Source organism: Gekko japonicus, unplaced genomic scaffold, assembly GCF_001447785.1.
Source record: "Gekko japonicus isolate JY-2015 unplaced genomic scaffold, Gekko_japonicus_V1.1 scaffold1903, whole genome shotgun sequence".
Lineage (NCBI taxonomy): Eukaryota > Metazoa > Chordata > Lepidosauria > Squamata > Gekkonidae > Gekko > Gekko japonicus.
In genome coordinates, this window is record NW_015166477.1 from 272122 (window position 1) to 287379 (window position 15258).

At 48.8% G+C, this 15258-nt stretch overlaps 1 protein-coding gene across 1 annotated transcript in view; it reads left to right on the forward strand.

Moving 5' to 3' along the window:
* VANGL2 (VANGL planar cell polarity protein 2) overlaps positions 1-15055 on the forward strand; it is a 17836-nt gene extending 2781 nt beyond the window's left edge. The window contains exons 4-8 of the mRNA XM_015412119.1: positions 2965-3572; positions 4921-5057; positions 8717-8777; positions 10049-10280; positions 14033-15055. Of these exons, the coding sequence (XP_015267605.1) occupies positions 2965-3572; positions 4921-5057; positions 8717-8777; positions 10049-10280; positions 14033-14293 (1299 nt within the window). The 3' untranslated portion in view covers positions 14294-15055. The remainder of the gene's footprint in view (positions 1-2964; positions 3573-4920; positions 5058-8716; positions 8778-10048; positions 10281-14032) is intronic.
* The last annotated feature ends 203 nt before the right edge of the window (positions 15056-15258 follow it).

Consider the following 15258-nt stretch of genomic DNA (forward strand, 5'->3'; position numbering starts at 1 on the left):
AGAGCGGGGAGGGCTCATGGCCTTTGTGGTCACTCCCTTCCTTTTCCTGACTAGCCTTCCGGAGCACAAAGCATGAGTAGTATTTCTGGGAGTGTGGGCTTGTAGTTCCACTGTATTATATTGGTGAAGGGAACTTATACATCTGTGACGAAAACCAGGAGGTAATACTCTGCTTATGCTCATTTTGAAAGTACCAAGAGAAAACGAGGGGGAAACTTTCGGTGTGTAAATAAATGTCCAAATACACTGAAATGGAACATAACCGTTTAACACTTATAGTAATTACCTATATACTTTGTCTTTGTAGTGCGTACAGGATATCTTTGCACTTTACTATATTTTTTTGTTGATATTTTAACTGTGAGAGGTGGAGGTATCCCCTCCACAACACAACAATACCTCTTTGTCTACAGTCACTCTTTTCTTTTTGTTATATGTTTGTGCGTGTGAGTGTGTGTGCACCTGAAAGTCATGGCGACCTCTGGTGACTAACCCCTACCGGGGGGGCTGGAGCATATTCAGAGAGGTGGCTGAAGAAAGCCTGTGCCCTCCTCCTGCCTCTGGTATTTCAAGGTATTCCAAATACTTGCCAGAGTCGACCCTGCTTAGCTTCCGAGATCGGGTGTGCCTGGCCTATCCAGGTCAGGGCTACAGTCACACTTTCAACATTTAAGAGTTTTGTGCTCACGTCCTGATGAACTTCAACCTGAAACACACAAGTCATCTAGTCTCTTCTCTTCTTCTGACTGCGACAATCCTGCAACGGAAGTAAAAACTTAGAGACTGTTATATTAAGTTTCAGTCTTGTGAAGAATAGCAGCATAGTCACGATTTAATTCATAAGCTGCGGCGGGAGACAGTCTCTTGAAATTGACAGCGCTTAAGGAGCGTACATGTCTTTCATTTGTTAGTCTTGTTTTTGTTTTTTAGTAACTGTTTCACAGTATGTACATTGTGGATGTAACAGTGGTTTTTGAGCAAAAATATCAACAACAAATATCGTCATATAGTGAATGCAAAGGTACGTACAAAGACACAGTATATAGGTGATTACTAAAAGGTAAAGGTAAAGGTCTCCCTTGCTCGAAAGCTAGTCGAATCCGACTCTAGGGTTGTGGTGCTCATCTCCGTTTCAAAGCCGAAGAACCAGCGCTGTCCGAAGACGTTTCCGTGGTCATGTGGCCGACATGACTAAACGCCAAGGCACACGGAACGCTGTTACCTTCCCACCGAAGTGGTACCTATTGATCTACTTGCAATTTCTTGCTTTCGAACTGCTAGGTTGATTGCCAGAAGCGTCTTAAAAGGTTTATGTTCCATTTGGGGCATTTATTTTCATTTTGAAAGTATGGCAGCTTCGAACAAGGCCTGACTCTGTTATAGCTGTGTGGTGGGTTGGCAAGCGGAGGGTGAGACAGGGTCATCCTGGTCTGAGCCTTGCTGTTGCCATGGATTCCTTGGGTCACCTTAAATACCCCCCCCCCCCCCAATTCATTCTTTCTCAGCTTTAGCATCTCTCCCTGCCCCGGTCTGCAAGATGGGGATAATACTACTTTACCATACACGTAGAAGTGCTTGAGACACTTTGAATGTGGTATAGAAGCTTGAGACACTTTAAGCCCGGTATAAAAACGTTAAATTTCTATACCAGTTTGGTGTGGTGGTTAAGTGCGCGGACTCTAATCTGGGGGAACCAGGTTTGATTTCCCCACTCCTCCACTTGCAGCTGCTGGATGACCTTGGGCAAGCCATAGTTCTGTCAGAGCTGTTCTCTCAAGGGCCGTTCTGGAAAGAGCTCTCTCACCCTCACCTACCTCACAGTGTGTCTGTTGTGGGGAGGGGAGGGGGAAGGAGTTTGTAAGCCTCTCTGAGACTCCGAGTGAAGGGCGGGGGTATAAATCCAATCTCTTCTTCTAAATTTGACCATATTCTTAAAATGTTGTTAGCAGGACAGTATAAATGGCATGTATTCAGTTGTTACGGTCATACCCATAGTTAGCCAGAAGTTAGGAGGGGGGGGCATGGCTCTGTGGTAGAGTCTTACTTGCTGACAGTCTCATGTTCTGTCCCCAGCAGTCTCTCATTTCAAGGGATCTCGGGGCCAAAAGTGATGAGATGGCATCCCTGAGTTCACCCTTAGGATGCACCTCCATTTTGTAGAGTGAATTTCCTTCAGGAAACTCCTTCTAGCAGCGCCACAGGGGCCTAATTCTGGTCAGGATTACCGTACTGGGTAGGGGGAGGTGTTCCTGGCCCCCCCCATTTTTCTGGCTGTACGAAGGGGGTTTTTGAGTAGAGGAGAAGGGTAGTAGCCTAGCCATTTCCCGGATGTTCTAGTTTTCTGTGCATGTATGGGATTTTTCCCTCTTCCTAGAGGAACAACCAGTCATGTAATAGCTCAACCGCAGTCCAGAAACCGATTTACTAGCTTAGTGAGAAGAAGAAGAAGAAGAGATTGGATTTATACCCCGCCCTTCACTCGGAGTCTCAGAGCGGCTTACAAACTCCTTTCCCTCCCCCTCCCCACAACAGACACCCTGTGAGGTGGGTGGGGCTGAGAGAACTCTGACACAAACTGCTCTTTTTCAAGGACAGCTGTGCCAGAGCTTGTGACTGACCCAAGGTCACATCAGCAGGTGCAAGTGGAGGAGTGGGGAATCAAACCCGGTTCTCCCAGGTTAGAGTCCGCGCACTTAACCACTACACCAAACAGGTCTAGTATTAAGCCAGGTCCTGTATCAATGGTGAGTTGCCATGGTGAGCTTCACACTGTTGTGACGAGAGAGCACTGCAGGGAAGCATATACCTTTGCCAGAGTCTCACCCCATTGTTAACGAGAAGCACATTAAAGGCCCTTAGGATGGGAAGTGGCCTCGGACTGGCAAAGAATCCTGGGAAAGGGGTGTGGCTTAAGGGACACCGGCTTGGGTAACCTCCCCTTTTTGTGTCTTCCCTTCCTGGCAGGATGACAACTGGGGGGAGACCACCACGGTGGTGACAGGCACGTCGGAGCACAGTATCTCCCACGATGACATCACACGCATCACGAAGGACATGGAGGACAGCGCCCACTTGGACTGCTCACGGCACCTGGGCGTCTCCCTGGGCGGGGCCTTGGCCCTCCTCTCCTTCCTCACCCCCTTGGCCTTCATGCTCCTGCCCCAGCTGCTGTGGGGAGAGAAACTGGAGCCCTGCGGGACACCTTGCGAGGGACTCTTCATCTCGGTGGCCTTCAAGCTCCTTATCCTCCTCTTGGGCAGCTGGGCCCTCTTCTTCCGCCGCCCCAAGGCCTTCTTCCCGCGCATCTTTGTCTTCCGGGCCTTGCTCATGGTGCTGGTTTTCCTCCTGGTGGTCTCTTACTGGCTCTTCTATGGCGTCCGCATCCTGGACTCGCGCGACACCAACTACCAGGGCATTGTGCAGTACGCCGTCTCCCTCGTGGACGCCCTCCTCTTCGTCCACTACCTGGCTGTGGTTCTTCTCGAGCTGCGGCAGCTCCAGCCCCACTTCACCCTCAAGGTGGTGCGCTCGACCGATGGGGCCAGTCGGTTTTATAATGTCGGCCATCTCAGGTAAGGGATGGTACGGCCAGCAGTGGGCCTCTTTTCAGTATGTGTTTTTGATGCGGGTCTGGAGAGGTGGTGTAGAAATGTTGTGAATGATGAATAAACATATATGTGTACCTAAGAGAGGAGATGGCAGCATGTACCCTACCCCTCTGTGGGTATGTGTTTTTGATGCGGGTCTGGAAAGGTGGTGTAGAAATGTTCTGAATGATGAATAAACATGTATGTGTACCTAAGAGAGAAGATGGCAGCATGTACCCTACCCCTCTGTGCACAAATGGTCTCGGGTTCCCATGTTCCTCTGCTTCTGCATCCCCTCACAACCCCCCAAAAGGGTAATTTCCAGGACCGCAGGACCCATGTGGGGGAATAACTGCATAGGTTGAGGGACTGCAGTGAGAGGGTAAAACTGCTCTTTCTTCCTCTTCTACAGTTTTTACTTATTTATTTATTTAATTCATTTGTATCCTGTTTTTCTGGCCAGTGGGGGGTGTGTGTGTGTGTGTCCCAAAGTGGAGGAGGAGAAGAGATTGGATTTATACCCCGCCCTTCACTTGGAGTCTCAGAGCGGCTTACAAACTCCTTTCCCTTCCCCTCCCCACAACAGACACCCTGTGAGGTGGGTGGGGCTGAGAGAACTCTGACACAAACTGCTCTTTTTCAAGGACAGCTGTGCCAGAGCTTGTGACTGACCCAAGGTCACATCAGCAGGTGCAAGTGGAGGAGTGGGGAGTCAAACCCGGTTCTCCCAGATTAGAGTCCCCGCACACTTAACCACTACACCAAACTGGCTGACATCATTCTGTTCTCCATGTTTATCCTCACAACAACCCTGTGAGGTAGGTTAGGCAGAGTGTGAGTGGCCCAAGGTCACCCAGTGAGCTTCCGTGGCGTGTGGGGATTTGAACCTGGGTGTCCCAGAGACTAATCCCACAGCTCTTGACCACTGCACCTTTCTGGCTCTCAAGCACAGCTGTGCTGAGGAAAGGAGCCAATTTCATACCCTAGTTCCTCCTCACTATAGCTCACTCACCCCTATGGCAGTCCCTCCATACAGATTTTGTGCGCCCCCCCCCCCCCCCCCCCGACTTTTCTTTTCTCGAGTGGGGGTCAGAAGGAACAGAGAAGAATGTGGGAAAACTCTGTGGCTTCCGTGCATGGGTAATACTAAAAAGCCTTGCTGCTGCCCTCTGCTGGCCAAATTTAGGCTTGTTTCCTGTGTGTCTCAGCATTCCTCGCAGAGAGCTGAAAACTTTGGTGGATAAGGTTAGATGAAACTCTTCTTCCCACTTCAAATGGAACCGAAGACCTTGCACACCCCATGCCTCGTGTCTTCCCTTGTCTCTCCCTGCAGCATCCAGCGAGTTGCCGTGTGGATCCTTGAAAATTACTACCATGACTTTCCGGTTTACAACCCTGCCCTCCTTAACTTGCCAAAGTCAGTTCTGTCCAAGAAAATGTCTGGGTTCAAGGTGTACTCACTTGGAGAAGGTAAGCGGTCTTCTGTCTCCTGACCACATGAAACTGCCTTAGATTGCGTTGAGCCATTTCTTTGTCTGGCTCAGTATTCTGTGCTCTGGGAGCAGGGTCTCTCTTTGAAATGTCAAACAGAACGAGATCGTTCCCTTTCTTCTGAGATCCTTTTAACTGGACATGTTGGGGATTGAACCTGGGACCTTGTGTTTGAAAAACTGGTGCTCTACTTCTGAGCCAGGGCCTAAAGCAGGGGTCCCCAACGTGTTGCCCATGGGCACCTTCCCTGGTGCCTGCCAAGAGCTTTTAGAAAGCGGGTGGGGGGCTAGGGGGAGCTCTTTCCCAGCAGGGCTTCCGATTGGCTGTGCAGATTAAAAGGCATCCAGTTAAGCAGCGCTTCTGCCTGAAACTTTGAAGAGTTACTATTCGAGTTGTGCATAACATCAATCCCTGACATCTCGTGGTTGGTCCCGCCTACTGCAGCAGCCACTTTTTGATTGGCTCTGCCTCCTGTGGCAACCATTTTGTTTTTGTGCCCAGTGGCTTTTTTCCAGAATTTCAAAGGTGCCCACAAGCTTAAAAAGGCTGGGGACCCCTGGCCCAAGAGTCTGCTTTATACCATTGTTACACAGGTGTCAGTTATGATTTGCAAAAGCCCCTTAAGGTCTTTTTCACTTCAGCTGCTTGAAATCCTTTTAAGTTGGCAATGACAAGGATTGAACCTGAGGCCTTCTGCCTGCAAAGTAAATGCTCTGTCGTTAAGCTGATGTGCCTGGTGAACATGTGAAGCTGCCCGTCGGTGGGGGGCAGGGAGAGGCTGTGGCTCAGTGACAGAGTCCCTCCTTGGCATGCAGAAGGGCCCAGGTTCATTCCCCATCATGTCCACCTAAAAGGATCTGAAAGGAGGTGATGTGAAAGAACCTGGAGAACCACTGCCTTGTCTGAGTAGACAAGAGTGACCAGGATAGACCAAGGGTCTGATGCAATACAAGGTGGCTTCATGTGAGGTCCTGCCTCAAGCCGTGGCTCCATCCATGGCTTCTTTTGGCTGGCGTTAATGCTCCAAGGACTCCGGCCGAGGGAGGCCTTTCATCCACCTGCTGCCTGAAATGGGGAAGCAAAAGGATTTCTCAGCCTCCACTGCCTGAGATCTTTTTAATTGGAGGTGGCCATGATGGAACTGAGGACCTTCGAAAGACAAAGGCTGCACCTGAGTTGCCGCCTCTTTCACAGCTCACCAGTTCCCGTGGAACTGCTTTAAGGTCCATCCGGCGTTACTGTCTCCTGCTGCCTGTGTCTGTTTGAATCCGGGTCTTTTTGTATGCAAAGCACGCGCTCTGCCTCTGAGTTGCTGCCCCTCCCTGGGACTTCCTCTCTGTGTTTGTTTTCCTCGCTCTCTCTGACAGTCTGTCTTCACCCTTATTTTCTGCCGCCTCCCCTGGCCCGCCTTCCTCCCACGTTGATTGTACGTGATTACAATAATTGCTCAAATTAGCAATTATAAGACAGCCTGTGTGTTTTACTCCGTGCTAAAAACAAACCGACCTACCCGGATTCGGAGCCAAGAGGAGCCGTGAGTGAGGGTGGATGTGGGTGTTTTTTTTGGTGTCAGGAATTACCCACATGTTTTCAGACTTCGCCTGGAACGATATGATCTAGGAAACTGGGATTTTCCAGTTCTTTGGGAAACTGAATTTGGATTCTGCCCTGTCTCCGTGCTGCTCTTTTAACTCATTCTTATCCCCTCTCCATCTCGGATAAGAGTGTTTGTATCTGTCTACTTAGATACTGATACCCTGCTTTTCTCCCCAACGGGGACCTAAACAAGGATCTAAAGGGGCTTACACCAGCATGCTTTTCTCCCCTTGATCCTCACAACAACAATCCTGTGAGGTAGGTTAGATTGAAAGAATAAGGGTGCTTTCACACTCACACACACAGACACACACACACACACGAAATATTGCACTCTCAATCCACTTTCAGTGTACTTTGCAACTGGATTTCACTGTGTGAAATGTCAAAATCCATTCGCAAACAGTTGCTGAAGTGGATTGAAACCGCATTATTTAGCATGTGTGAAAGAACCCTAAGACTAGTTCAAGCATCTCTGGCACAGTGGGGCTTCGAAGTAATGTCCTCCTCCTCCCTGTGAGGCCCTGTGACGCTCCAGGAATTGATCAGATCTCTATGGTATTCACTCAGAAGTGACGTCAGAGCCATTTATGACACATTCTCCTCCTAGGTTCCATGTGCCTTTACTACTTGGCCTGATGTGGTCATGAAAACTGGGCTCAACAGGAAGGCTTCTTTTGTACTTTTCATTCCCCCCCAGCTCCCCTTCCACCAGTTTTTCCTCTGCGCTTTCCTGTCTGCCCTAGTACTATCTAAGTCAAGGGTGCCCCCAGCTTGGTTAAGCCTGTGGGTAGGGATGGGCATGTACTGAACCACGAACTGATATGAAAAAATGACGGGGAGCAGAAAGTAGGGGTTTCCTGTGAAAAGCGGTGGGGAGCGGAAAGCAGGTAGTTTAAATGGCTCAGAGCCATTTAAACCCCTGCTTTCCGCTCCCCACCGCTCAGCTGCTGTTTGTGAAGAGTGGAAAGATTGGAAGCTGCCTTAAAATTCATGGAAGTTTGTGGTGGATCTTCAGTTCGCAAACCACGAACCGGTCAAAATTTATCATGAACTTACGTTCGTGAGGCCATTCATGCCCATCCCTATTTGTGGGAGCTTTTGGAGTTCTGAGCACTAGGAATGGGAATCACAAAAGGGCTGCCCAGGAGGATGACGGACTAGGGCCAAATCAAAATGGTGGGAGGTTCCGCAAAGTGTTGGGAAGTTCCAAGCCAAGTATTCTCCTACAGTGGAGGCAGCTGCTTCTGAATGGGTGCTCCCTGCAGAGAAAAGGGTGCTACCTCCTGGCGTTTTCTGAAGCTCCTGGAGCAGAGAGGAGGTGGAAAGCGGGGACCAGCTTTTTGCTTTGGGGAGGAAGCAAGTGGGAGCCAGGAAATACATTGGGTGCTATGGGGTGGTGGGTGGGGAAATCACTGGTCAAATGCCAGTGGCAGCAGTTTGGCCTAAGAACATACAACGGAGCCTTCTGCTGATGTGACGCTCCATCTTGTCTCCTTTGACTGCCAGCTGCTCTCCCGAGTCCCAGGCAGAGAAAGGTCATTTCCAGCATTTGCTGCCTGAGATCACATTAGCTGAAGATGCTGGGGGTTGAGCCTAGGACCCTCTGCATGCCAAGCAGGTGCTTGGGCACTGAGCTTGGGCACAGTGCTTTGGCACTGAGTCTCCTACCAAATGGTGGCCCGTAGCTGGGAGACAAGCACTCCCAGGACAGGGGGGCGAGTGGTGGTGGATTTTTAGAGCAAGAGGGGTTGTAAAGGTGGGGCAGCTGATCCTTCCTCTTGCTTTTCCAGTTACCTCCTGGCAGCTGCACCCTGTCTCCCACTTTAGGCACGAACATTCAGTTCAGGCCTGCCTCCTTTGTGTCAAATTTAAGCCTAAAGCGCAACAAGGATCTGGGTTCAGAAACAGGTTCAGGGGTACTGCTTTGTGTGGCTCAGGCTGCTGTACCTGAAAACGGGCAAGAATCTCAGGAGATGATCAGGAAAGAGAATTCTGACTCTTCCCCCCCTCCCCTGACGCCCCTTTCTCCCATCCTCCAGAAAACACGACCAACAACTCAACGAGCCAGTCGCGGGCCGTCATTGCCGCAGCTGCCCGGAGGCGGGGGCCTCTGCCATTTTTTTGGAGGGAAGAAGCAGAGGTTGACTTGGTCCTTGTTTTCTCTGTTGTCTCCCCACATTTTGAAATATACATTGAAAGCTCCTTTGGGGGAGGGACCTGCTCGCGACACTCTAAAATAGCATCAATGGTAATGCAATAGTCTTAATTAAAAAGAAACAATAGTCTAATTTTAAAAGTTTGCTTAAGAAAGGGAGAAGCCATCAGCCTCATCCAGTTAGCTTGCATTTATGAGAGAGAGAAGCATACCAGGTTAACCAGCCTTCAACTAACTCAGTCAGGAACAGCTGGTTGCTTACGCTCCCTCCCACAGTGCCTCATACAGCCAAAGCCTGTCCACAAAGGGCAGCTTAGTCTTCTTAGGAGCCTTCTAGTTCTCAAGCCAAAAAACCCCTGGGTGGGTGGGGGTCTCTGTAGGTGGGCAAGGAGGTAGTTGGAGGGGAGAAACTTTGCTCACGCCTTTGGACCACCACGCCAGGAGATCTGTCCAGCCTGCAAGGAACCAGGCTTGTAAAATAAGTAATCGATAATGAAATGTGAAGGATCATTAATAAAGGAAGAACATGTCAAGAAGAAGGTGCGGAGGATAGCTTTCTCCTTGGTTTGCTGGCTTTCTGTGTGCAGGGAGTTGTGGGTTTTTTCTCTCCCCCCATTTACGAGCATTCCAATATGCATTTTCTCCCAATGTAGTCTCGTATTACAGTCCTGGAAAATCTTGTTATGGTATTCTGTTGTCACTGGGAGTACGGTTCCCCTTGACTTTGTGTACAAATTAGAGGGCATTCTGGGAGTCCTCAGTTGCCGTGAGCCTGAAGCAAAAGAATGAGCTGCTTCAAGTCAGTTTGTGAAACTGCCTCAATGCTCTGTCTCTTCTTTTTCTTCAAACCTCCTCCTTCCAATTCTTCCCTTTACATTCCTGTTTTTTTCCTTGCCAGTATACCTGCTCAGTCTAATCCAGCCCTACAAACCTTCTCTAATTTCCTGGGGTTTTAGTCCCACTACAAATGGATAGTTGCCCATTTCCTCATAGAAGTTGGACTGCAGACACTATTACAGTTTTTGTTCCCTGAGCAGATTGAATGATTGGGAACATTCCATGCTGTTAACAGCAGCTTAGCATATTAGTGCATGGTTTAGATTCTCTGGTCTTCCTTTTCCCTGTCCCCGTCACCTCATCTTGCTCAGGAAGGAGCAGGGATGTAATGCACAGCTCTCTGGCGTACTATCATGGGTCGTTTTTCTTGTCTCCACAGGCTAGTGGTGGCTGTAGAAGAGGCCTTCACGCACATCAAACGGCTCCAGGAGGAGGATCAGAAAAACCCGCGGGAGATCATGGACCCGCGAGAGGCAGCCCAGGCTATCTTCGCCTCCATGGCCCGGGCCATGCAGAAATACTTGCGCACCACCAAGCAGCAGCCCTACCACACGATGGAGAGCATCCTGCAACACTTGGAGTTCTGCATCACCCATGACATGACGCCCAAGGTAAGGGGTCTCGTTGGAAGCCAGTGCTAGCCACGGTGGGCTTCTTGTCAGGCGACTCCTATAAATCGCATTGGAAATCTTCGGCATTAGTGGTGGGGTTTGGGAAGTCAAGCTGCTTGCTGTGGTGTCACTGATACAGATCTCAGCTGCTGGGCAAATTAGTTCAAGTGGTCCTGAAGATATGCCAGCATAGGGCTTTTACAGGCCATCATTTTAGGACTGTGGCCCTGAAACAAACTGAGAGCCAGTGAAGACCTTTGTTATTAGGGAGATATATTCCCTGCGGCTAGCATTTGTTAGCTTTCTGATTCACGTTCTAGACCAGCTGCAGTTTTGAGACAGTTTTCAGTGGGAGCCCCCTGTAAAGCGCATTACAGCAGTCCAACACGGATGCTGGTGCTGTCGTGGCTACAGGATTCCATAAGAACATAAGAGAAGCCAATGTTGGATCAGGCCAGTGGCCCATCTAGTCCAACACTCTGTCACACAGTGGCCAGAAATACCAGCTGCCATTGGGAGGTGCAGTAGTGGGGCCAGGACACTAGAAGCCCTCCCACTGTTGCTCCCCCCCCAAGCACCAAGAATACAGAACATTACTTGCCCCAGCCTGAGAGTTCCTGTCAATGTGAGCTGACTCACAATATTTTGGCCTCTGGCTCACACATTTTTGTCTTAGCTCAGGAATGATGGCTCCAGAGCAAATTCATTTATGCAGTAGCCAAATCACTTGCTCAGAGCCTTAATGCTGGTTGCTCACAAAGTAGAATTTTTGCTCACAAGACTCCACAGCTTAGAGGGATCATTGGTTCCTGTCTATACCTTGTGGCTAATAGCCACTGATAGACTTCTGCTCCATATTTATTTATTTCATATAATGGAAGCATATGCTTATCTAATTCCCTCTTGAAGCTGTCCATGCTTGTAGCCACCACCACCGCCTGTGGCAGTGAATTCCATGTGTTAATCACTCTTTGGGTGAAGAAGTACTTCCTTTTATCTGTTCTAACCCGACTGTTCAGCAATTTCATTGAGTGCCCACGAGTTCTTGTATTATGAGAAAGGGAGAAAAGTACTTCTTTCTCTACCTGTTCTATCCCATGCATAATCTTATAAATCTCGATCATGTCACCCCTCAGCCGTCATTTCTCCAAGCTAAAGAGCCCCAAGTGTTTTAACCTTTCTTCATAGGGAAAGTGTTCCAACCTTTTTATCATTCTAGTTGCCCCTTTCTGCACTTTTTCCAAAGGTGTGGTGAACAGAACTGTACACAGTGCTCCAAATGAGGTCACACCATTGGTTTATACAGGGGCATTATGATACTGGCTGATTTGTTTTCAATTCCCTTCCTAATAATCCCCAGCATAGCGTTGACATTTTTTGTTGCAGTCGCACACTGTCTAAACATTTTCAGTGAGTTATCTACTACGACTCCAAGAACTCTCTCTTAGTCAGTCTCTGCCAGTTCGGACCCCATTAATGTGTATTTATAGTTAGGATTTTTGGCTCCTATGTGCATCACTTTGCACTTGGCCACATTGAACCCCATTTGCCATGTTGACGCCCACTCGCCCATCCTCGACAGATCCCTTTGGAGTGCCTCACAATCCTCCCTGGTTCTCACCACCCTGAACAACTTCATGTCATCTGCAAATTTAGCCACTTCACTGCTTACTCCCAACTCCAAATCATTAATAAACAAGTTAAAAAGCATCGGACCGAGTACTGATCCCTGTGGTACCTCATTGCTTACCACCCTCCACTGAGAAAATTTCCCCTTTATACTCACTCTCTTCTGTCCCTTCACTGCTTTCTGTCACAGGCAGGACAGACAACATTTTTCTTTTTAAAGTGACTTTTGGTGTCTAGGTTGAAGTCTTCTCTGGGAAGGAAGAGCTTGAGGAGACAACATCTGCTGCTCTCTGAGATTTGGAGGAGGGTAGCCAGTTGGCTGAATAGCCCTTCCTGCTCTAGGAGTTTACATTGAGGGCAGATTTTCGTACAGCTGTGTGCTGTATTTGTTTTCTAAATCTGTGGTGCACGTGGCCCTTTGAGTTAGGAACAAAGGTGCGGGTATAGAACAAGAAAACAGCTGGAACAAAGAAGCAGCTGTTCATTGATGACCTTTTGTTATACTGGCTGCAGCACTGGTCTAGAGCAGACCCGTAGCCAGGATTATTTTTTTGTTTTGTTCGGGGGCATTTAAATTTTTAAGGGGACAGTTAAATTATAGTTAATTAATCTGAATGCCTGCCTTCAAAGGGGGAGGCTCCGAGATTGTTTCTACTCCTTCCTTTCAAAGAACAGGGAAGCCATCATGTTAGTTCCAAGGAAAAAACAGTTCAGAGTGCATTTAATTGTCTTCAAAAGGCATTTAAATGACTTTTGAGTTCCCTTTCACAGGACAGTAGAGCCTAGAAGGGCACTCAAGAGTGGTACCTTCAGTGCATGTTTCCCAAAGGCTCATGGGAATGCTTTTGAAAGACCCATCATGATCTAGGTGGTATCCAGCAGGACTGGGCTAGCAGAAAGGGGGATTGTTGGAGACTGTAATGATTTCTTGTTTTATGAGAGTGTGTGTGCCTTTAAATGCTTGGTTGGAGTGCATGGTTAGTAGACTAGAGTGATTGAGAGAGACAAATGTGCTGTGATTGGTGGATGACAGTGTGTGGGAGGGGTTTTTGAAGTGAATCTGTGTGGGTGTGTCAGTGTGTCAGTTATGAGAGACAGTTGAAAATCAGATGGAATTGTTCAGTTGGAGAGTTAAGTCAGTGAGTGTTCAGTTAGTTCTGAGTGAGTTCTTAAAGAGGGCAGTATAAATGTCCTTAGCCTGTGTGGCTGACTATAGAAAAGAGTGGCTCCTGTTAATGTTGGAACTGAGTGTCAAAACAAACAAAAAGTAAAGGAAAAAAGACTGTGTGTGTGATACGTATGATAGACATATTTTCAAGTCCCTTTATCCAAGATAGTTACAGAATAACCAACCTCATATTTTGTTCTTACTTCAGTAAATCACCTTTTGTTCAAGTTTATCCCCGACTTTAGTGCTATCTTTCCTCAGGACCACTTAGATCCCCGAAAAGCCCCGACTCTAGGTCACCTTACCAGCAAAAGAAACAGAGAGAAGGTTTGGAAATCCTTAAATTCCTGGTGGCAGCAGAATCTACCCCGCTTACAAAAGCAAAGAGCACATTTAAAGGGAAAACCAGTCCTCCCTAATAAGAGGACGCCACAGAGACGTATTCAAGGTGCCACTCTTGAGTGCCCTTCTAAGCTTTCTTGCCCTGTGGAAGAGAACTCGAAAGGCATTTAAATGCCCTCTTGTCTTTTCCCGGATCCCATGATGCCCCCCCCCCCAATTCCACAGTGGGAGGGCTAGGGAAGCCTGTGGGCAAGCAATGGAACTCTTCACCCTGGCCGCTGCCAGCAGCAGGCAGTGGGGTGGGGGGGTCCTCTCCTAAAAAAATCAGGTTTCTAGCATGGCTGTTTGTCGGGTAGGGCTTTTAATTAAGGGGGCAGGGATTCCAAATGCCCCGCCGTAGCTATGACCCTGGCCTAGAGTCTGGGAGTCCTGGGTTAAGATCCACCCTCTACCATGAAGCTTGTTGGGTGACCTACCTAACAGGGTTGCTGTAAGGGTAAAATGGGAGAGGGTACCGCCATGGTACATTGCCCTGAGTTCCTTAGAGGATAAAATCCTGCCCTACCTGCATAAAGGCATGCTGAGGCCCATCTTCTCTTTTCTATTCTTGCAGGCATTCCTTGAACGTTACCTGACTGCTGGGCCTACCATCCAGTACCACAAAGACCGCTGGCTCGCGAAGCAGTGGACTCTGGTCAGCGAGGAGCCAGTGACCAACGGCCTGAAGGACGGGGTGGTCTTTGTCCTCAAGCGCCACGACTTCAGCCTGGTGGTGAGCACCAAAAAGATCCCTTTCTTCAAGCTCTCGGAAGAGTTTGTGGACCCCAAATCGCACAAGTTCGTGATGCGGCTTCAGTCGGAGACTTCGGTGTGAACTGAAACCGGGGCGATGGGCTTGAAGGCCTGGGAATGACCTTCTGTGACAGGGGAGCAGCCAGGTGCACAACAGCTTCCTCTTTTGCTCTCGCTGGAAGAGGGCCATCCAGTCGGTCGAAAGCCCTCTTGGCGAAGGCGTTTTACATCTACTGCCTCTCTGCGTCTTCTGATGCCGACATCAACCACTCCTTTCCCTCCAGAAGTTCTTCACGGTCGCTGAGTGAGGGGGGGGGGACACAGGAGACGGAGGGCGACCTATTCCTGCCCCTCCCCGTTTCCATTCTCTCCAATCCCAGTTGTGCTTGTAGCAAGCCCTAGAAGGTGCACAGATGCGAAGGATGGCACAATTTCTCCCCTCCTCCCCCCAAGACACAACTGAAAGTGCGGTGCCAAATTTTAAGGGCTAATTCCGTTCACTGTTTTCACCAGCATCTCCGAACGCAGTTGGGTCTGAGGAAATTTCTTGAATGTTTTTTTTTAAAGAGTAAAAACAGCAACCAACTAACCTCACTGCTCTGGCCTTTGAAACATCGACCTGATTCTGTCGTCGGTATCTCTCTGTCTCCGAGCTGTGGCTTGAACTCTCACAAGACTTGGCGGAACATCATGGAAGAAAGCGCCTCCTAAGCCAGGTGGTCATGGCTGCTATTTTTCATCTCCCGTCCCCTATGTGCGCACGTGGAGGATGAACCCAGCTGGCCCCTCATGGTTGTTTGCAGTTCCGGTACAGAAACATCCCGTTTCACTTTCCTCTGCTGTTTTTCCCCCCCAGCTCAACTTTTTTCAGAACAAAATAAAAAGACACGTGGGAGGGGGGGAGGAGTTGTTTGTAATGTTTTCAAAGGGTGAGGTGTTTTTTTTCTTTTCTAAAAAAATGATGATGATCTCTGTGCTTTTTAACGAAATCCTGTGTGTTGTAAATAATTGACTTCCGTTAGTATCGCCTGAATCATAGTTGCGTGC